This window comes from Mizuhopecten yessoensis, unplaced genomic scaffold, assembly GCF_002113885.1.
Source record: "Mizuhopecten yessoensis strain PY_sf001 unplaced genomic scaffold, ASM211388v2 scaffold715711, whole genome shotgun sequence".
NCBI lineage: Eukaryota > Metazoa > Mollusca > Bivalvia > Pectinida > Pectinidae > Mizuhopecten > Mizuhopecten yessoensis.
Genome location: NW_018479753.1, coordinates 1 through 23583, shown reverse-complemented (window position 1 = coordinate 23583; position 23583 = coordinate 1). Strand labels below are relative to the sequence as shown.

The 23583-nt window shown below is 34.3% G+C and overlaps 1 protein-coding gene across 1 annotated transcript in view; it reads left to right on the top strand.

The window, feature by feature from the left end:
• Window positions 1-21746, top strand: part of LOC110441203 (blastula protease 10-like) — a gene marked incomplete at its 3' end in the record, with an annotated part of 26855 nt that extends 5109 nt beyond the window's left edge. Inside the window, exons 2-9 of the mRNA XM_021484309.1 lie at window positions 13282-13373; window positions 15419-15487; window positions 16306-16392; window positions 17517-17582; window positions 18329-18434; window positions 20145-20271; window positions 20664-20742; window positions 21555-21746. Coding sequence (XP_021339984.1) covers window positions 13282-13373; window positions 15419-15487; window positions 16306-16392; window positions 17517-17582; window positions 18329-18434; window positions 20145-20271; window positions 20664-20742; window positions 21555-21746 — 818 coding nt within the window. The remainder of the gene's footprint in view (window positions 1-13281; window positions 13374-15418; window positions 15488-16305; window positions 16393-17516; window positions 17583-18328; window positions 18435-20144; window positions 20272-20663; window positions 20743-21554) is intronic.
• Window positions 21747-23583: the final 1837 nt, after the last annotated feature.

Genomic DNA, 23583 nt, shown 5'->3' with positions numbered 1-23583 from the left:
CATAATGTGCTTCAATATTATGGACCTATAGAAGCAACAAGTAATAGTATATGTATAATGTTTATGTTTTAGCTTAAAGTAAAGGAATCAATTTCTTTAGGAAAATTGATAATCCTTTCAGAATTTGTTCGTGACATATTGACAAAAGACCTTTCATTTTATTTTCATTTGGATTTGTACGATAGTAATTTGGAACGTATTTTCTTTGTAAATTTTTCACTTCCACATTACTACAAGTAAAAAGATAATGAAATTCATTTCCAATATTTTCAAGGCAAAGGTTACATATCCTATCTACTTTTGGAATATTCTGCCACCTCCCAGTTTCAATGGGAAATTTCAAATTACACGTACGTAGTTTGGTAATAGGTAATCTATTATTTTCTGACAATTTTATCAAATATTTTTCAAAACCGAATTCACACTTGAACATTGAGTAGAATTCTCCTCTCGACGAATTATGAACTTCGGAAAACCAGTTTTGTATAAATTGATCTCGAAGTCTTTGTTTAAGGTGATTTTTAAAGAACATATTATTCATACATATCTTATTTTCAAAAATGTATGAAAAACCTGATTCATCAAAAATACTTTTAACTTTACTAACCCATTTAAAAGAATATGATTCAGTGTCGTGTAAATTAAGTGCCAATCTCAACAATATACTGCTGAGTTTACTTTCATTACGCGTATCGATTAAATTATTCCAGAAACGTGCCATTCTAAGTTTAATATTTATTTCCATTGGGAACCGACCGATTTCTCCATATACCATAAAAGTAGGAGTGCTAGATCTGATTTATACAGCTGTACGTGGTGGATAGACAATGAAATTAATTACTTGACATGGACTTAATTGACTTGAAATCACAGAATGTGACCTTGATCAGGTACAGCACATCAGAATCCAATGTGACCACAGGTGAATGGTCAATGCATTATCACTGCCTAGATTCGCAGGTATATAGATATCATATTGAAAGAAATGTATCTGTCAGCGGGTGGTCATGTTGCCCTAACAACCTTTATAACGGACACTAAAATTGTTTATACCTTAAACAGGTCATTACCACATGGCCAGCTGTATGCCTGTTATTTAAATTACCCCTAAGGCCTAGATGCTGGTGTGGGGAACACACAGTAGGCCCATGGGAGGAGGGCTGTTACGTCCATGTATGTGTAAACCGTCATTTCTGTGGGTTTTTTTCCTTCAGACTTTAATGATGGTTGGAATATTTTTCACGTAATGCGGTTTATAATGGGGTTTTTTTACAATTCGTTTCAACAAATATGTATTCCGTAAAATTTTCGACCGAACGTTTCACAAACGCTTTTTAAATGGAAAGATATAGACGCAAGTGCTACGGAAACGATACGGAAGTGCTACGCAAACGCTACGCAAGTGCTACGGAAATGCTACGGTAATGGTACGGAAGTACTACGGAAATGCTACGCAAGTGATAAGCAAGTGCTACGCAAACGGTACGGAAATGCTACGCAAACGGTACGCTGAAAGTGGAACAGCGAACGTGTACGGGTCTGTAGATTAATAAATGATTTATGTTCAATAAGATTCATCAGTTTGGAAATACACAAATCGTGTACGTATGAAATGTGTGGCAACGTTTCATGACCGACTGGTCCGTTTGTGAGGCTCAGACTGTGTGATCGATTTGTTTTCAATGGGGTCCTTAATGATATGTAAATGGCGTCAGATAGTGTCGTGAAATAGATTCAGTACAGTGTCTAAAAATCCCAGAAAAATATACCAGTCACACTAGAGATAACGGCGAGTATATTCAAATAAAGATGCTAATATATACAGATACATTGATCTAGCTCTGAAACATTGCTTATGATGTACGTCTTGCACTAGTAAATATATACAGGTGATATATACAATTAAAGCAGTGTTAATGTAACAGTAAATTGTTACATTACCTGTACTCTAGCGATAGCTCGGAGAGTCTGTACGGCAGATGTCTCGCTACAATGATAACTCGGCAGCACTACCTGTACCTATATTGTACAATTTATATAACTCCTCTTGCTAACCTTGAGTTACCCTGACCACTTGGTGATCCCTACAACTCCATAAAGCAATCTATCGAGCTCTCACAGTGCCCGTGATTTATCAATGTAGCGGACCCGAAGCAACACGATAGCTCGCCCTTGTAAGGTACGATACTTTCGGTTGAGCGATTGTCATGGGTAACAGTCTTATCAAGACATACCCCATCATTGGAAGCTCGCTCGCTAGTAATACTTACAACTATCAAGGAGTGCTGGTGTCGCCGTCTCGCTTCTGACACAGAATGGCGAATGGATGTTGCCATGTACGCTGCCGCAACGCAAGAGGACATTCGATAGACAAAACATAAGATGATTCTTCAGAGCAAACATAACAGAATTGAGGAGTTTAACAAAATGGGCTGACTAATAAGGTTATTAATGCGAAAGAATAGAACCATCTTATTACATGTAAAACAGTGGGTATCAGTGAGAGCAGCACGTTGGTCAAAGTGCATTTGAGGTCAAATCTTACGATTTGGGTAACACCGTGCATTGATTTTAGGGGGACAGTTGCATTGTAGATAGTGCTATAGGGCTATCCATCTAGTAGCGACCAGGTCCGTCATAAATGACATAGAAATAGGAACGAGAGTATGAACTCCCGAAACAGGCAGGGGTAACTGTCATTGCCGTATGGTACATCTAGTATTGATGTTTTGGAAGGGGAAAGTTAACTGAGAAGTTAGATTAAATTGCTGCAAGTGCCTCTTTACTTATGCACAATAGGTGGTACCTACTCATGAATAGATCAATGTTGTATAGATTGTTTAAAGTACTTGGGGATAATTGTTATAAGGAGTCGGGACCCCAGAGTGAGGAGTGGGGGTAGAGTGTAGAGTTGGATACGAAGTTTGGAAAGTGCGCCTCTTGGGAGAAAGGCCAAGGAAAGCCTCGGCCGAAAGGGGCATAAAATGACCCAGGTACAGCACTTGGTGTGTTTTAAAACTATGTGTTTGATGTTGTACCTCTATTTAATCTGTGTGCAGGTAGATTGTTTCTTGTTCCAGAATGCTACATGTACCACGATGCGAAGTAAATAAAAAGTCCAAGTCAACATGTGTTGTCAGTGTGTTACGTAACAGGAGAAACAAAAAAGACAGGGCTTCGGAGTAATACAGTATAGAGGGTTCGAGATTACCAAAAACTTAAAAAAACGTCACATAACAAAAAACTTAGAAGATCTAAAACAAAAGAAGAGATTAAAACCAATCCGGCGGGTTGAGGTAACTGAAAAAAGAAACAAAAACAAAAACAAATCGAAACAAAACAAAATCATCATGAGGTCCATAAAAAAATTGTAGACAAAACATTATTTTTATCAGGACAATCGTTTTCTTCTCCAGGTGTTGTTTTCCTGTATACTATTTTTCAGTAGAAGATAGAGAAACAGACCGGCCTACAGCACACATAAGACATTATACGAGACCGGGTAGTTTATAAGCTGAGTAGTATTCAGAAGAAGGTTGATACAACACCTATTAACAAATCGTTTTAATGTATTTTTATTAAATACATTTCTGCATTACCGAAAAACAATATAGCATTCTGTGATATTTGTTTTTATATTGAATTAGAATCACCGAGTAGCTTATTTCTTTTAATATTACAACTTGTGCCGAGGGCCAATTTATTAAAGTAACAGCACATCGATAGTTGTTTACAAATACGTTAAAAACATTTATAAGCACGAACCGTACTTTAAGTAACGGCCATATACTTGTATCACTTCATCGCTCTTGATTGATTTAAACACATACCAATACACAACGCACAGTGTTTAATAAAGCGTAATAATGGTCATTAGTCAGTTCAAGTTACACCCCTTTATTTAGCGACCCCAATGCTCTACTTAGTAATGTCTTGGAGCAAAATGTACCCAAATTAAAATCCTTTTAATATGTAATATAACCGAAGTTTTTAAAATCCATTTGTAACACATTCATTCATCACTTAATAACATCAGGTTATAATTTTTGTATTACCAATAATACGTACGTGACCATGTCCACAGGGATATCAAGATATGAAAAAACGTGTATTTGTTCGCAGCATTTAGTTTTAAAAGTAAAACTGAAGAAATTGTTAAAATCTTAAGTATACAGTGTTAAGGCATAGTTGTCACCATTATAACAAACACAGTTGTAAAACCGATGAATTTTATAATTAGTATAACTTCATATCGTACCCGTAAATATATGGTGCCTTGACTTCATCTCAATACAGGTTTTGGCTATATTACACAGATAAATTGTACAACGCATGCGTATATCATACAGTTATCATGTACATTTATACGATGTAGGGTTTACATTTTACAGGTAAAATATATAATGTGCAAGTTATACTGTACAGTTAAAATTTACGTTTCCTTTATCTACATTGTACATGTAAAATGTACGTTTCTTAATTGTATACAGGTAAAATGTACCCTTTGTATTATACAATACAGGTGAAATATACTGTAAAGGTAAAATGTACCCTTTGATTTATATTGTACAGGTAAGTATACAGTACAGGTGAAATATGCACTTTTAATTGATATTGTAAAGGTGCAATATACACTTCTGATTTACACTGTACAAGAAACATGTACCCTTTGAATTATACAGTACAGGTGAAATATACTGAACAGGTCGCATGTACCCATTGATTTATATTGTACAGGTAAGTATTCAGTGCGGGTAAAATAGACATATTTGATTTATATTGTACAGCTGAAATATGCACTTTTGATTTAAATTGTAAAAGTTCAATATACACTTCTGATGTACACTGTACAAGAAACATGTACCCTTTGAATTATACAGTGCAGGTGAAATATACTGAACAGGTCGCATGTACCCATTGATTTATATTGTACAGGTAAGTATTCAGTGCAGGTAAAATAGACATATTTGATTTATATTGTACAGGTGAAATATACTGAACAGGTAAAATGTACATTTTGATTTAAACTGTACAGGTAAGTATACAGTACAGGTGAAATATGCACTTTTAATTTATATTGTAAAGGTGCAATATACACTTCTGATTTACACTGTACAAGAAACATGTACCCTTTGAATTATACAGTGCATGTGAAATATACTGAACAGGTCGCATGTACCCATTGATTTATATTGTACAGGTAAGTATTCAGTGCAGGTAAAATATACATTTTTGATTTATACTGTACAGGTGAAATATACTGAACAGGTAAAATGTACATTTTGATTTATACTATACAGGTAAGTATACAGTACAGGTGAAATATGCACTTTTAATTTATATTGTAAAGGTGCAATATACACTTCTGATTTACACTTTACAAGAAACATGTACCCTTTGAATTATACAGGACAGGTGAAATATACTGAACAGGTCGCATGTACCCATTGATTTATGTTGTACAGGTAAGTATTCAGTGCAGGTAAAATATACATTTTTGATTTATACAGTACAGCTGAAATATGCACTTTTGATTTAAATTGTAAAAGTTCAATATATACTTCTGATGTACACTGTACAAGGAAAATGTACCCTTTGAATTATACCGTACTTATTGTTAACTTTAATTCCTCTAAATCAAGATTACCAGACATTTCATATTAATAAAGACAAAACAAAACAATAGCAAAATCAGAACAATGGATAATTACATAGATGTCACAAAAATGTATATATATTATTGGACATTGGGTAAGGTATGCGTACATCGTTCATTAATTATATTAGCTTGTGAATCAATAAAGAATGTGTCATTAAAACTTTTGTAGCTACTAATTAAACATAGTGATGACATTTAAAAAAAATCATTATTTTCTAACCTGATGTTATCTTCACCTCTAAGCACATGATACATAATTTCATCTTCAGGTGATGAATGTATATAATGACTAAATGTCAGGTCGTGTATATTGGCTCTATCCATCCATAGCGTATCTCTTATAGTACTCGTAAAATCATCTTAATACAACATGTTCTGTATGATCTTGGTAGAGCACACCACACTTGTAGTTCTACTCTCTTTAATTGTTACAATAAGATTCATTATGAAATATATCTTATCTCTGTATAAAGGGTATTGCTTTGATATCAACCATAAACAGTGCGGTTGTAACTAATCATGAATATTTTTAAATTTGTTAAAATAATAGTCATTTGAGATACAGATACGTTTTCCTGTTTGGTTGAAACAGACACTTTCACTATATTTTTCCAGTTTCTCTTATCAGGAAAATAACAATTATCTTCAAATTCTTGAAAAGACTATACTTCTGAATTATTCTTAATAAATCTGGACAGAAACTCTGCTTTTTAATCAAACAAGTTGTATCTTTCAACAGAACTGCTGCAATCAATCGATTCAAAAAGAGCTTAAGTGATAACGTATTTCCGCTCATTCTACATAGCCTTCCAAATAAACAGTAATTTCTTGACGTCAATAATACTTTCTATGGATGACCATCCTATTAGACTACAGCACATATCGGTACGAGTTCTTCTTTCAAATACTGGTATAGATTTGATTACAAAATTGTGCGCCCGTTCTAATATTAGAATTTCAGTTCGTGATCAATACCAAAGTTCGCAAGCATACAGTGCCGAAGCATATACCGTGTTTGATTAACTTATATGAAGTGATTCGGTTTAAAGCTCTTGTATGTATACCGTTCCGTATGAGTCTCATAGTACCACTTTTTATCATACAACATACTTTAGAGATGCGATTGAAAAATTTAATTACGAATTTTAACCAACACCAACAATATACTGTGCGGATGAAATGAACACTTATGATTGTATGTTTCCACTTACAAATGAAGCAAGCAATTTGAACTCTGACCTGTTTCTTGACCATTTAAAAGATTCTTCAATATGTACATGTAACCTTGGTGAGGAAACTGCGGATCATTATTTTTTTATCTGTCCTCTATTCAACCATTCTCGGTTGACACTTAGAAATCAGTTGATTAACCAAAATATAACCCATGACCGTTTTAAAATAAGCACATTACTTCATGGATGCCATGAATGTGATGAGGAAACCAATGCATTTGTACTACAATGTATATCAGAGTACATTATCAACACTAAAAGATTTGTTTAATCATAACTATACCTTTTACGGTGGGGACATGGAGACACACTATATGAATTGTTTATACGTTTGTTTGATAATTTCAATGACTATACATGTAACATACCGAAGTTGTAAGGAGAAGGCTTATATAGGCTTTGCCTGATTCCCTATCCCTTTGTATGTTATTTGCAATAAAATTTGTTGAAATGAAAAAAACACTTATGATTCATACTGTACAGATAAATTGTACCCTTTGGATTTATACTGTACAGGAAAATATACTTTATAGGTAAAATGTACCCTTTGATTGAAACTGTACATGTAAATATACTGGACAGGTAAAATGTACACTTTTTATTTGTAATGTACTGTACAGGTGAATTGTACACTTTTGATTTTTACTATACAGGTAGAGGGTACCCTTTGATTTAAACTCTGCATATACATATACTGTGCAGGTGAAATATGTACAATTCTGATTTACACCGTACAGGTAAAATGTACCCTTTAATATATACTATACTTCTAAATATACTGTACAGGCTAAATGTTCACTTTTGATTTATACTGTTCATGGAGCACATGTGGTGTCGGGTCCACACTAAGTAGGAAACATGTATCACGTGACAAAGGAAATAAACAACATCTATATATATATTCAATATTATGAAAACATATCCCATTTACTATGGCGATACTATTGATGGTACGACCAGATATATACATTAACATGCCGAAAGAAATGTACATTTAAATGTCCTAAAGATCGGTGCCTTCCAGTTCTGGTACAGATGTAGGATAGATAGGAACAGATGTGGCTACTTAACCTGTTTTGGAGGAGACCTCTCTACTTACATTCACTGCGTGTCACAGTCACTACGAATTCCTTCTGGAACTCTAATGAAATCGATACAACAAATATAAACACAAATGTATCGTTAGATTGATGAAATGATGACATGCCTATAACGTTTGTGTTGATGTCCACCCAAAAGATCCTAATTATCAAACAATATTATTTCTTAACTTAAATTAAGACATCCAAATTTTGAAACAAAATACACCTTTATAAATAAAGATTTAATCCTCATAGAAAAAGTGAAAGACATTTTCACATGAATGTCTTCTATTGCAAACCGGACTTTCAACAATATTTACCCTATACAGGTCATGTTTAAGTTAACAACATTTATGTCTTAGTTTAGTAGGTAAAATATTCAAATCTCGTTTTCCAAAATCTGAAGTACATTGATTGGATGGGTCGTGCAACTGTCGTACTGGAGGTCTAACGAGTTCCAACTGCGAATAGTGGAAAATACATAACAGAGATTTGTTAGTGAAGCCCAATAAGGACATTTTATTATTAGTATTATTCCTAAGAGTGAACAAGTTGTGTTTTTCAAACAGGGGATCGTTTAAATAATTCGGTCTTACCGTTTTCATCACGCTATATAGAAGTTGGAGTTGTGCACGCTTTCGTTGTTTTTAAAGATTTACTTGACATGCTTCAAACTGTAATACTTCAATACAGGCATATAAAGGAAGGCCTGTTATGACACGAGCATCTGTCCATAATTCGCAAGCATATACTGAAACTGGTAAGATAAATTATTTAAAGACTATTGTGATACAGCACGTATTTCAACTTTCGTGACACGTGTTTTTTCTCTTAACAGTACAAATGTACCTCCTGGACAGTAAAAGAGTAAACAAACTACGAAATTTTGCTGAATAATGTAACAAATAATAAGCTCTAGGGCCAAAATGTATTTCCTTTATTTCACCGCTAGTACAGACAAATAACACCGTTATTTGTCTTAAAGCAGCTAAATGACCACCTTCAAAATATGATTTATACACATATTTCTCAAATTCTCAAATCAGGCACTCGTTATTTCAAGTGACATCCCCCCAAATTTCAAGTGGCTTCCCCCCGAAGTATTAAGTACCCATTAAATATAAAAACAAACGCTATGAGCTTTAAACATGAAAATCCTTATTGAATACATAGTATATGAGTATAAACACTGTTTTTACGATTATTTCGTGGTTTAGTACAAAGGCACATGTTTTCCCTTTTTAAAACATTGTGGGTTGTTAAACGGCTTTTAATGGATTTTATTAAAGTATTACGAAATATTTGAATGATAACATTAAGAATTAAGTAACTTCTATTTCACTAATTATATTTCCAACCCACGAACACAGAACTTTACTGAATAATATCAATAAATAATAAAGCTATTTGTCCAACATGAATTTCCTTTTTCCCCCGCTAGAACATGAATAAAGATACAATCAACATAAGACGTTATGTGTCTAATTGATTAGCTCAAAGCAGATAGGTGACAAGGTACACTTTATGATTTACACACATATTACTCAATTAACTGGCAAATTATTCACTAAATGCAGTATATATTGACAAAATAAAGTACAAGAATCTTATCAAGCACTCGTTATTTTAAGTGACATTCCCCCAAAGAATAAAATACACATTAAAAATATACAAAAGCTATCAGCTTTAAACATTAATCCTAATTGAATATCTTCTTTTTTTCTGTATTTAGAAAATTGTGAGTTATTGTACGGTTCCTAATGGATTTAAAAGAATAATATTAAGTTTAAACCTTATTTCTTACCGAAATATTTAAATGATCACATTCAGAAATATTTTGTCTCAGCAATATATTTTCAACCCACAAACCTACAGTTTTACTGAAACGTTGGCTCTGTATAGCATTGTTTGAGAAATTATCTAAGGGGAACGAAGCTTTATAGATATAATTATGTCAGAAAAGAAGAATATCTTAGTTTGGTGTTCGGGTGGATAGAGCATTTACCTTTCACCAAGGCGGCCGGGGTACGATTCTTCGATCGGACGTGAAATGAAATGTGGTCACATGCCCGACCACATGCGTTTTCTCCGGGTATTCCAGTTTCCTCCCACAATAAGACCCGAAGCGCGCTAACATCCGGGCCAACAAGAATGGTTAATATAAATTGAAATAACTTTCATTATTGTTGGAAAATGATTACAGTTTATATATATATTAGTTTGCAACATCGAATGACATATTTCCCGATTCAGGAAAAAGTTATTTTTTATCTTAAATTATGCCCCATAAAGAGCGATACATAATTGTCTTAAAATTAGCGCATTGACTAATCCTAATAAGTCCATTTGTCCCGGAATGGAAGGTGCCTTCTGCGCCATAGATGACACCCTTGTACGTTCGTTGTTGTGAAATGACTATATTATATTCATAAGATACGTCATTGTTAGAAACACTAATCTTTCCAGCATCCTTGGTGTCGTTTTCTTTACTTTTGAGGGCTGAGATTAATCTTCACTGTGTGCAATTTGCTTCATTTCAGTTCCTTGCCTTCAAAACTGAAAATACTCTCTAACCTATGTTGACTGATAATAGCTATTTCCTGTTATCGTGTTGTCGTATTGTCGTGTAGTCATGGTTAAAAATCGTGAATAAATATCGAGTTGTCGTGTTGTGACTGTTAAAAAGCGACAACTAGACAAAGCTACAACACGACAAGTCTAGACGACAACCCGACATTTTGAACATGCTAGTTAGAGCGTTCCAGAATGTCGTGTCATTGCAGTAAAATAATCGTTGTTTGACCTCATTTGTTTATCCTATATATATATATATATATATATATATATATACTACATAAGAATCGAAATCAATGCTTGTTTTAACTAAGCATTAATTATATGAAGATAGGGAAAAATTTAAAAATTTAAAATGGCCTAATGAGCACATTCATTGACTCCCCTAGACACTTAGATACCAGGGTATAACGTAAACAATTCAAAACTTTATTACTCAACAGTCCGTACTGCCTAGTGAAGTCCTCTTACTGGTACACTACTTTTAACTCCAGAGATATATACAATACCAGTATACGTGAAAACCCTCTGTGGTTCTGAAGGGAAATTAAAATTGACAGAAAATTTACTTTCAAAAATTTCATGGTTTAAAAAAGGAATGCAATTTGTATACAACATTATTAAACCTGATGGATCACTGTACGAGTTTGAAGAATTTCAATAAAACTATAACATTAATACCAATTTTTTGATATACCAAGGCCTAACTAATGCTGTGCATCATTTTATAAGAGAAAAAATTCTCAGGGTTTAACTTCAGAAAAAGCAGCTATTTTTCCAAATAAACCTATCAATCTTGGGTTAATACTTAGAAATAGTAAAGGAGCACAAGAAATAATGTTAAACCTACTGCTCAAAGAAAATGGAACTTATATGATAATAAAGCTGATGAAACATGGAATAAAATATATGAATGTCCTTTTAAAACCACCACTAACTCCAAACTACTGTGGCTACAGTACAGAATAAACCACAGATTCCTAACTAAAAACGCATTTTTATTGAAAATTGTCAAATCACACAATAACCTTTGCACTCTCTGTAAATATCACCCTGAAATAATAGTGCATATGCTATAGGATTGCGAAAACGTGGATAGGTTAAATGACGAGCTGAAAACAAATATTATAACTAAAAACCTTACACTAAGATTTGATAAACAAGAATTCATTTTGGTAAACATACAGATAAATATGCAAAGTGATATATAGAAAACATCATATTACTAATTATAAAACAATACATATTTAAAACTAAATTCCTAAAAAAAGACTAGTCTCAAAAACCATTTAAAATTTTAATTAAAAGCGCAAAAGATAATTGTGTCTAAACAGAATAAATCTACATTAAATTACATGTCAATTTAAAGCTAAATTTTCCTCCGTATCTGAAGATGATGAAAGCTATCCAGTATGTTCAATAAATGCTTTATGCACAAATCATTTTATGTCTTTGAAGTTTTTTAAATGCTATGATATTTACAGAGCTAGAGCCATCAACACAAGCGTTGGACATTGATTTAAATCAATATGAAATGTCCTAGCCTAAGATTTAATGTGTTATACCAGTTTGATATCACCATATTTTGGCACTAGAAGTAAAATATGATCTTATGGAAACATGATAAAGTGTCAACCCTCCCACCCGATCTCGGCGAATATACATAACAATGAGATTTGAGCTGTACACACACGTTTCTCTGTATTAAATGACAATAATACTGGATACAGTGAACGGTGTAATACGTTAGTATTGGTGTAACCTAGAACAATTTAAGGGGTTAACACACCTACAGTCAAGCTGCGTTCGTTCCGCTTGCACAGTTCTGAGACACCACTTTATATAAATTATTCTCTAAATATCCGTTTTACAACCAAATTATTTATCTTTCACCTATAAAAGTAAATGTGTTGTTTTACTTTGAATCCGCTTAAAACACAGATACACACACAGTAACACAGATTTTATTCTGACTATATATCAACTTAACTTGAACACATTAACTTCATAGTTTCATTTACGTCACATTACATTTCAAAAATCAGATAAGGATTTTTAAAAGTCACGATATGTGAAAAGTGCGAAGCCTACAAACTTCGGTTTTCCACACTTTTTATTTTTGTGTTCGTTTTTTTTTATAACTTGTTCAACAGGTCATATCATGTTTTTATTGATTGCTTAAATAACACAGAAACAGAAAACTGAATGAAACTATGGCCGAATATGAACAAAGGAAATATTGACATTAAGACCCTTGACAACATGCGAGGATTATAAGACCGGTGTTTACTGGAAGGGTAAGCGTTCTCTGCCACCTGGGCAACATAATACATGTAAACCTAGGACGAATCCACGGAATGGTATGTCCTCTTGCAGAGAACCGGGAAAATATAATATTTTACGCTAAGACCACGATAGCAAACATAAAACTTTGCCTGTCAACCGGACTCTCTTGAAATCAGGAGTTGTAACCTTGCCCGTCAGCGGTCGTTATCTATCACAAAATCGTGATATAAGAGCAAACTTGAATACCCAATCAACTACGATATGTAAACATTGTATTTGGGGAAGCAGGTATCTTGCTATATTGAAACGGTAAAATCTCGGTCGGAAAATCAAAATCTTTCGCTTATCGTACTTCTAATAAAGGAGAATGTATAATATTCTCCAAGGCAATAAGTTGGTCAATACATTTATATAAATTTTATGTCCTTTTTCAACATTGGTTTTACAGCCCAAGCTTTGAGAGAAGGTCTCACACAGCGTTTAGCAAAACAATGGAAGAACATGGGAGCACCTATTAAACTCTCCGAAAAACGAAAACAGGTATGTGTGTTCTCCTTTTAATCAACTAACTACCACGCGGTCAATAATACTGTAATGAAGGCACATGTGGGGAAATGGGAGATAAGTACCACGCGGTCAGTAACACTGTAATGAGGGCAAAGTAAGAGAAAGGGGAGATAAGTACCACGCGGTCAGTAACACTGTAATGAGGGCAAAGTAAGAGAAAGGGGAGATAACTACCACGCGGTAAATAATATTGAAATGAAGGCACAAGTGAGAAAAAGGGGAGATAATTACCACGCATTCAATAATACTGTAATGAAGGCACATGTGGGGAAATGGGAGATAAGTACCACGCGGTCAGTAACACTGTAATGAAGGCAAAGTAAGAGAAAGGGGAGATAACTACCACGCGGTCAATAATACTGTAATGAAGGCACATGTGGGGAAAGGGGAGATAACCAGCACGCGGTCAATAATACTGTAATGAAGGCAGATGAGTGGAAATGGGAAATAACTACCACGCGGTCAATAATATTGAAATGAAGGCACAAGTGAGAAAAAGGGGAGATAATTACCACGCATTCAATAATACTTTAATGAAGGCACATGTGGGGAAAGGGGAGATAACCACCACGCGGTCAATAATACTGTAATGAAGGCAGATGAGTGGAAATGGGAAATAACTACCACGCGGTCAATAATATTGAAATGAAGGCACAAGTGAGAAAAAGGGGAGATAATTACCACGCATTCAATAATACTTAAATGAAGGCACATGTGGGTAAAGGGGAGATAACTACCACGCGGTCAATAATATTGTAATGAAGGCACATGAGGGGAAAGGGGAGATAACCACCACGCGGTCAATAATACTGTAATGAAGGCACATGAGGGGAAAGGGGAGATAACCACCACGCGGTCAATAATATTGTAATGAAGGCACATGAGGGGAAGTGGGAAATAACTACCACGCGGTCAATAATATTGTAATGAAGGCACATGAGGGGAAAGGGGAGATAACTATCACGCGGTCAATAATACTGTAATGAAGGCACATGAGGGGAAAGGGGAGATAACCACCACGCGGTCAATAATACTGTAATGAAGGCAGATGAGTGGAAATGGGAAATAACTACCACGCGGTTAATTGTAATGTTTTACTCTTTTGTAACATGTTTCACATCTATTGCTATATAATTTTCCAGGGCCTCCTTACTAACATGAGTGAGACCATATTTTATATGTTGAGTACCGCAGAGCTGTAATCCTCCCCGATCCTGTCTCGTTACGGAATGCTTACGGGCATCGAAAGCATTTAATAAAGAAGAGATATTCAGACGGTCGTTTCCCAAACAAGCAGCACATAAAAATATGTACTCCCCTAAAAGTACAGTGGAATGGCATGACTGGAATATTCCATTTTTCATAGCTGCTGAATACTGAATCCGTTTGAAATTGTCACTTTCTCATTATTTTCTCTAAAGCAGAGACTTCGTTTTGAAGTATCAATCTTTATGAACAAATTAATACGAAACATGCTCTATAAAGCGGCTTTCAAGAACGGCATTTTGTCAATCACCCAGTGTGATCGAATCAAAAACATAAAGAAATCGACTATTCTCAAATTAAAAAAATAAACTCTCCATTATGAATTAACACATGACCCATTGATAATTAGCTAATTATTATTGCAGTTGTTGTATTGTGTTAAGATTTGCTTTTTAATTATACTATATAACTCAAAATGGTCACTGTAATAAAACAATGGCAATTAATTATTGTATATTTTCGTCATTTTCGAAACAATACTTTTAATTTAAAACTGATTTCGCTATGAGGACAGAACTGAACTGGTCCCAGTGCATCACACATGAAGTAAACAACAATAAACTTACCATATTAAATGATTATTCCCTTTTCTTCCCATATACCAGGTGTGTGTTTTTTTATTTAATATTTATGCTTTTTGCTATAAATTTGTATTTGTGTATTTCTATTTGTAATAAAATAAAATCATTTTTTAAACAATATAATTATCAATATTAACGATTGGAATGACCGTTCTTTTTTTAACTTTGTAGAAAATGACAATTGAAGAATACAACAAACTAGTTAGAGAGGTAATTGAAGACTCTAACGGATCGCATGTGGTAAGTGTATCGTTTGTGACTGTGATCTGTGCTTTTGTAATCCTTTCTATTACGAAAGTAAATTTTGTTTGAAAAGACAAGAGTTTGACAGGTATTCAACCTGGCACGGACTTTATCGTGTTTTGGACACATAGTCATATCAAGGCTATATGACTTAACTCGGAGACACGGTAGTCTAGTGGTAGGACGCCGGGCTCGTGACCGAAGGGTTTTGAGACACGGTAGTCCAGTGGTAGCACGCGGGGCTCGTGTCCGAAGGGTTGCGAGTTCGAGTCACGGCACGGCACTGTGTTGTATCCTTGAACAAGATACTTTACTCCGCTTGTTCCAGTCTACTCAGCTGTAAATGAGTACGTGGTTGGTCAGTGCTCGAATTGTAGAATCCTAGCTGTTAGCGCCATAATTGCAGCACCGGCTGTATGATCCCCAGGGAGTTAAGAAAGATATTGGCTGGTTGCAAAGGCCCTATAACCGCGGATAATAATTTGAGAATCGCCTTGACACGACCTACGTATTAGGTTGTGATAAAGCGGTATATGAGAACCTCGAATTAATATTATTACTATTATTATTAAAATTACAACAAATCGTAAACCTGTGATATTTTTTTTATAATTACTTAAGCTAAAGGATGCATATCTCCCGTGTCACCTACTGACCCACTGACGCTTGATGTGACTATACCCCGGTCGATTGCTGTAATGCTTAAATCTTCTACTCTAAAAGCCGCAGAAACTAGAAACATTTTAAATCAGAATTCGTGTGCATCCATAACTGTTCTTTACTTTTGCCGTGTATATTTGTTTTCATGAAAAAAGATCGACATTGGAGAGTTCAAACCGGCCGAGAAGCTGTCTTCAGACCGACATTACTTCGTGGGAATGAATGGGGAAATCAATAAACTGGTAACTCCTTATTAATATCTACCGAAAGTTGTGGGTCTTATACATTTTACATGTGATTGGTGCTAAAGTTATTTCTTTTACATATAATTTGAACTGGAATAATTGAGTTAAAAATAATACATATGTGATATGTTATAAAATTAATGATATATTTGTCAACTTACAAACTTTTCATTTAATTTGTTTTTAAGCTTATATCATGTGTTGTCTTACATACGACAGATGTAGTTTGTTGAATAGGTTTTATGTCGCCCTTTTACGATAATATTATTCAGGTAAAAGGCATTACACGTATAACACATGCCATTGTACATCAATACATATTATCACTGATGCTACGTATAAGCTACTAATGCCATAGAACTTGTAGTCAGTCAGAGTTTAAAAAAACCTGGATTGGATTCGATTAATTTAGGCCCTTATCTGGGATAACCCATAAAGCCACATTGTAGCTTAATTACAATGCGGTCCTTTAGATTTTAATAAATCAATTAAATTCACAAAATAGTAACACAATTGTAAGATAGATATTGGTAATGCAATAAAATAATGTACCCCATTCATATTAAGTTTAGGTTTCGATTTACCTTCAACGCTTTACCCGTAACTTCTGTAACAGTGTTGGTGTGTTGCATTACACCTTAAACCTACAGCTTGTTTGTTTGGTTTATCTCCTCTAAAAGTCATTCAAAATGCAGCAATACTTTCATTCTTTCGGTAGTTTGTTAATGTGACACGAAATATTAAATATAGTACAAATTAATGGCGGCAATTCATATTTGACACCGTCAATAGGAAACACATTTGAAAAATATAGAAGAAAGGTACTTCGTAACATACATAATAATGGACATTTGAGTTATATGATATTCCACAAGAAATGAAGCAGAAGAAATCAGAAACAAAAGAGATGTGTATGTAGTTCCGTCTTCAAAAACATTAGAGAATGACAACAACAGTATCTTATTATTATTTATTTATTTCACCGCGGTTTTGATGCCTTTATTTTAGTGTATTAACGTTTCCTATTAAAGGGTTGTCACTATTGTTTATGTAAAGGAAAGCTGTACTGTCTAAAGAACAGTTTGATTATAATAATTGATATTGCATTTACTTTATTACAGCCGAACTTTCGACACCAAAAACAAAAGAAACTCAAAAAGCCTGACAAGAACTTACTCCAGAAACAGGTATAGTACTCAATGCATTTTTATTATAGCATAAGTATGTCATTTGTTATCTATTTCTTTTTTTCATTGTGAGTGAGATAAGGAATTGTCAAAACTATATGAACTTTGTATTATTTTATATAAACTGTATGGTTTATAGTCATGGCAGTATGTAAAACAGGTTAAAAAGAATGCAAGAAATATCTTTGAAATGTGATATGGAGAAGAGAAAAATGTTTTAGCTTCTAAAGTGTGTAAACGAGAGAGGGGAGACAACTCCAGTCTTAAAAGAACGCTTGCACAATATTTCATTAATCTAGGAAAACAAAATACAAAGCAAAACTTTTCTGTTGTCGACTTTGACGTCTCGAGACTTTTTGGGTGATATACATGTCTAAACAAGAACAACTTTGGTGCATGTTCTGCAGTAAATATGTATTCTTAATTAATGAACAATTCAAAAGTCACAAGAAAACAGACTTTTTTTACAAAAAAATGCAAATATTTAACGATTTTGGACAAAACAACGTCTCTCTGTTCTGTTTATACGTTTTCGGTATATATCTGTTCAGAAAATCTAAATGAGCGTAAATACATTAAAATATATTTGCAAATTAAATGTACGTTAAAAATAGATTATTATGTTATTTATGTTTTCCTTGTGAACAGTGAGTATATTAAAAGAACTACAAGAAAAAATAAACTTTGTTTGATATTCATATTTTGATTGCCAAAGATGAATTGCCTTGTTCTGTTTTTCCTTCTAGATGACGTCACACAGACGGAAGCGTGCTTCTGAAAAATCAAAGTACCTTAGTTACGTGTCCTGGCCAAACAATCGTGTTCCCTTTATTACGACGAATATGGAGACAGGTACGCTCTTTCAAATATATATATCCATTAGTGTTCCTCGGGTTGGTGTAGATAAAGAGCATTGGTTTCCCTTAACGGATCCAATTTTTGTACCCAAGGACAATTGCTGTTAACTTCATTAATCCAATGAATCCATGGAACTCTGTCTCATGACGTCACTAGTGATAGATTATGTTTCCCATCCCAGAATATTTTCAAAAATTCTTTTTTTCAATAATCAAGATCTGACTCATGTAATATCACAGTACACGTACCTAGGTTTGTTTTAGGTCACACGGGACAATTTCGCTGTTGAAAAATGGCATTCGACCTTTGTCTGTTGTCTTGCATTGTCAGTCTCCTCCGCCTGATAAAGGCTTACATTTTTCACTGATGAACTACTGAACCAATTTAGATAATGTTTGCAATTTTGAATTATGTGAATCTAACCCCAAAGGAATGAGGGATGAGTCCGTATGGAGTCATTTCAGCAATCTCCTTTCAAAGATCTGAACATGCTTGATAGTTTGATAGTATGTACATGAACACGCTCATTCACCAGTAAGACCAGAGCAGCGCGGGCAAATAGGGTGAAATTGATAAATTTCAGCATTATTTTTCTGATTTATGCTAACATCAAATGTTCTTGCACTGCATTAGTCCCCGTGGATAATGTAAACGATACTCAAAGCTGACAGTGCAAGTTAAAATGATTTCAATTGAGATTAAAAGAGAGGTTGTTGGTTTTTTTTAAATTCTGGTTTTGAGATCTTTCCCAGATCATCCTTGCTAAGGAAGTGCTGACCTTATAGTATGTCTTTGCTTGGTAACGAGTATGGGTCTCGCTGGCTATACAAAGAGCTTTACCTGTCAAACCAGTTATCATTCTTCACCTGACCTTATTGCGACTCAACGCATCGCCCACCCATATCGGCAACCGATATCAAAAATCAAACGTAATCACCTCATTTTGGAACACTGCCAAGCTGGTTGTTACTTATGGCACATTCTCGAAAATTGTTTATCGGAATTAGAAGGCATATTACTGAACATACTTCTATAAATCCCGTATATAACATCGGTCTTTCACGTGCATAAAACCGCACCCACAAACGGAATCTGTATTATAATATCTCAGTCTCGTCATGTAGACGCTTTACTATCAAAACACATGCAAATTGCGACACTCCCAGGTGTGTAGTAAAAAATGTGAAATTTCATAATTGAAACCATTCACATAGAAATATTTAGTTTTTGTCTTGTTTTCTCACAGAATGTTATTACTAGTTGAACCGCTTAAAGGTGGGTATTAACTTAAGTCGTATATTTGGGGGTTTTCGGGGCTGTTTATTCTATTTGATCGGGAGGTGAGGAGTTGGCGTAGGAATTGTGTATTATATATTTATTGATCGTATTTTACAATCATTTCGACTTTTCTTACATAAATGATATATTTGATGTGTTCCATTTCATTTGTATTCAACTGATCTGATAAATAATGTTGGTTCAAAATCGTGAAAGTGTGCTATCTATATAGTATAGTAGTATTACCTTGCGCACACGTTGAACAAATCATAACCGGTTTGACTGGTAATGTGCTGTATATACCAAGCGAGACCCATACACGTTACCAAGTAAATGTTCTTTTCCGTACGCTTGCTTACTTGTGAAAGAGTATTGGTTGGCATTAGTTTTATATTATCTACCAATCCTATTCCATTCCATTTTAAGATGACGATTTCCTTACCTGGATACAAGAAGGTGTTGATATGTTTCATGAGGAAACGTGTTTACAGTGGGCTGCCAGATCCGACGAAAAGGAATATGTAGACTTTAGGGGTGGCGACCAGGATGGTTTGTAAGCAAATAATTAAAGTTTTAATTACCTTGACAACCACGACAAATATTACAAGTCTGTGAATGTCCCAACAGTCTTACACGCTTGTGTGTTACAGAATAAGTATTGTTACAATGCTCATTTCGCAATAATACTTTATTCAAAGTTGATGATATATATCCAGAATGCGTAAATGATGTTGATAACGTACCGGCATGACCGGCACGGTAATGGTTTGTTTAAATCTATTCCGAAACCCAATAAACAATTTTCTTGCTTGCCCTGGTGGTGGAATAACGTACTGAAAATCCAAACACCTTTGTGTTATCTGCAGTTTAATCATAAGTTTGGTATGACACGCTTTAAGAGAACGCCTTTTGTTTACGTTGTCTATTGCACTTTCTTTTTAATAGCTGTGCAGCATATATTGGCCGATTACATGACGAGCCAAGCCCAGTGTTTTTGGACCAAGTGACCGGCTATTGTAATGCTGTAAGTAAAATTGTGTGTGTATATATGTCAGATAATTAATTTGTGATAGACTTGCCAGCATAACCACCATGTGTATTCAATATTTGCTGTATAAGAAAGTGACTGACTATATGTTGTTGTATCAGGCCGTGGTTTTATCTTTTTGTCATAATAACCCTTAGAACAATTTGTAAGTGTAACTTCAACAATGACATGTGTCAATGAGTTTTCAAACTAAGCTACCAACTGCCATATATTCTTGCATTTAATTAAATTTTTAAAAATCTACGTTGAGGCCGACGTTACTCCGGGTTGACCTTACTTTTTGGTATATGCAGCAGTTTAGTTACCTTCTTTAGAAAGTTTGTTCTGATGTGTTTACGCTTTGATTTAATTTTCTTTGTTAATTACTTCATCTGGCATGCCAAGATTAGATTGATTCCTTTAATAACGACTTGCATTTAATGTGTGCTAAAACATCATCACTCCACAATGAGGAATATGACAGAATAAGAATTTTTCCCTTCCCTTGCGTTTAGATTTTTCTGTCGCATTGTTAATTTTAGAATGATTATTATTAGTTTATTAAATACAAACGTTGATATAATAGTTTCCAGCAAATTTGAGGTTTTCTCTTTGTTTGCTATTGATGACATTGTGTCATTGCATTGGGAACGTGACGTCATAAAATTGTTTTGACATGAGTATTTTCCAGTCTTTACCCTAGGGTAAAATAACAAATTTCTTTCCCTGCCTGAGAATTGAAGATAACTGTCTAATGGGGCGAGGGGCTTAACTGTTTTTCATTAAAAAATTCATTTCTTTTTCTTCAGGATTATGTCGTTTATCATGAGATGATGCACGCAGTTGGTTTAGAGCACGAGCAGTCACGCCCAGATCGGTACTCTGCCCTCCAAATCAACTGGGAATGCATCGTTGAGAATACAATCAACAATTACATAAAGCGACCCCTGGCAACTGACGTGGAATTTGATTGGACATCCATCATGCAATACACCCCAACCGTAAAATGATTGTTTTGTTTTGTAAATTATTACTTCATTGATCTTACTAGTTTATACTCAAGTAAAGACAATCCTTTTATATGATGTATTTAACTATTGTGTTCTTAATCTCAGACAATCCTTGTCTAAGGTGTATCATACTATCATGTTCTTAATTTCAGACAACGCTAGTCTAGGATGTATTCAAATGTGTGTAATCAATCTAGGACAATCCTAGTCTAGAGTGTATCTTACTATTATGTTCTTAATCTCAAACAAAACTAGTCCAGGATTTATCTTACTATTCTGTACTTAATATCAGACAATCCTTGTCTAGGGTGTATCTTATTATTGTGTACTCAATCTGAGACAATCCTATTCTAGAGAATAACTTACATGTACTATTGTGTACTAAATCTCAGTCAATCCTAGTCCAAGGTGTATTTTACTATTGTGTTCTTAATTTCAGACAATCCTGGTCTAAGGTGTATCTTACTATTCTGTACTTAATATCAGACAATCCTTGTCTAGGGTGTATCTTACTATTATTTTCTTAATCTCAAACAAAACTAGTCCAGGATTTATCTTACTATTCTGTACTTAATATCAGACAATCCTTGTCTAGGGTGTATCTTACTCTTATGTTCTTAATCTCAAACAAAACTAGTCCAGGATTTATCTTACTATTCTGTACTTAATCTCAGATAATCCTTGTCCCTATTGTATCTTACTATTCTATACTCAATCTCAGACAATCCTCGTCGGGGATGAATTATACTTTTATGTTCTTAATCTGAGACACGACTAGGGCGTATCTTATAATTGTGTACTATATCTCAGACAATCCTATTTTAGTGTATAACTTACTTGTACTATTGTGTACTCAATTTCAGACAATCCTAGTCGAGGATGTATTTTATTATTATGTTCTTAATCTCAGAAACTCCTAGTCTAGGGTATATCTTATTATTGTGCACTAAATCTCAGACAATCATTGTCTAGTTTGTATCTTACTATTATGTTCTTAATCTCAGACAATCCTTGTCTAGGTTGTATCTTACTAATATGTTCTTAACTCAGACAATCCTTGTCTAGTTTGTATCTTACTATTATGTTCTTAATCTCAGACAATCCTTGTCTAAGTTGTATCTTACTATCATGTTCTTAATTTCAGACAACGGTAGTCTAGGATGTATTCAACTGTGTGTAATCAATCTAGGACAATCCTAGTCTAGGGTGTATTTTACTAATATGTTCTTAATCTCAGACAATCCTAGTCTAGGGTGTACCTTACTATTATGTTCTTAATCTCAGACAAACCTAGTCTAGGGTGTATCTTACTATTGTGTACTCAATCTCAGACAACCCTTGTCTAGGATGTATTAAACTGTTGTGTAATCAAATTAGGACAATCCTAGTCTAGNGGTGTACCTGACTATTGTGTAATCAATATCAGAAAATCCTAGTCTAGGGTGTATCTCTTACTATTGTGTACTCAAGCGCAACAATATTAGTCTAAGGTGTATCTTATTATTTCGTACTCAATCTCAGACAATCCTTGTCTAAGTTGTACCTTACTATTATGTTCTAAATCTCAGACAATCCTTGTCCAGGATGTATTTTACTATTGTGTTCTTAATCTGAGACACTCCTAGTCTAGAGTGAATCTTACTATTATGTTCTTAACCTCAGACACTCCTAGTCTAGGGTGTATCTTACTATTGTGTACTCAATCCCAGACAATCCTAGTCTAGGATGTATTTTACTATTATCTTCTTAATCTCAGACACTCCTAGTCTAGGGTATATTTTATTATTGTGTACTCAATCTCAGACAATCCTTGTCTAGGTTGTATCTT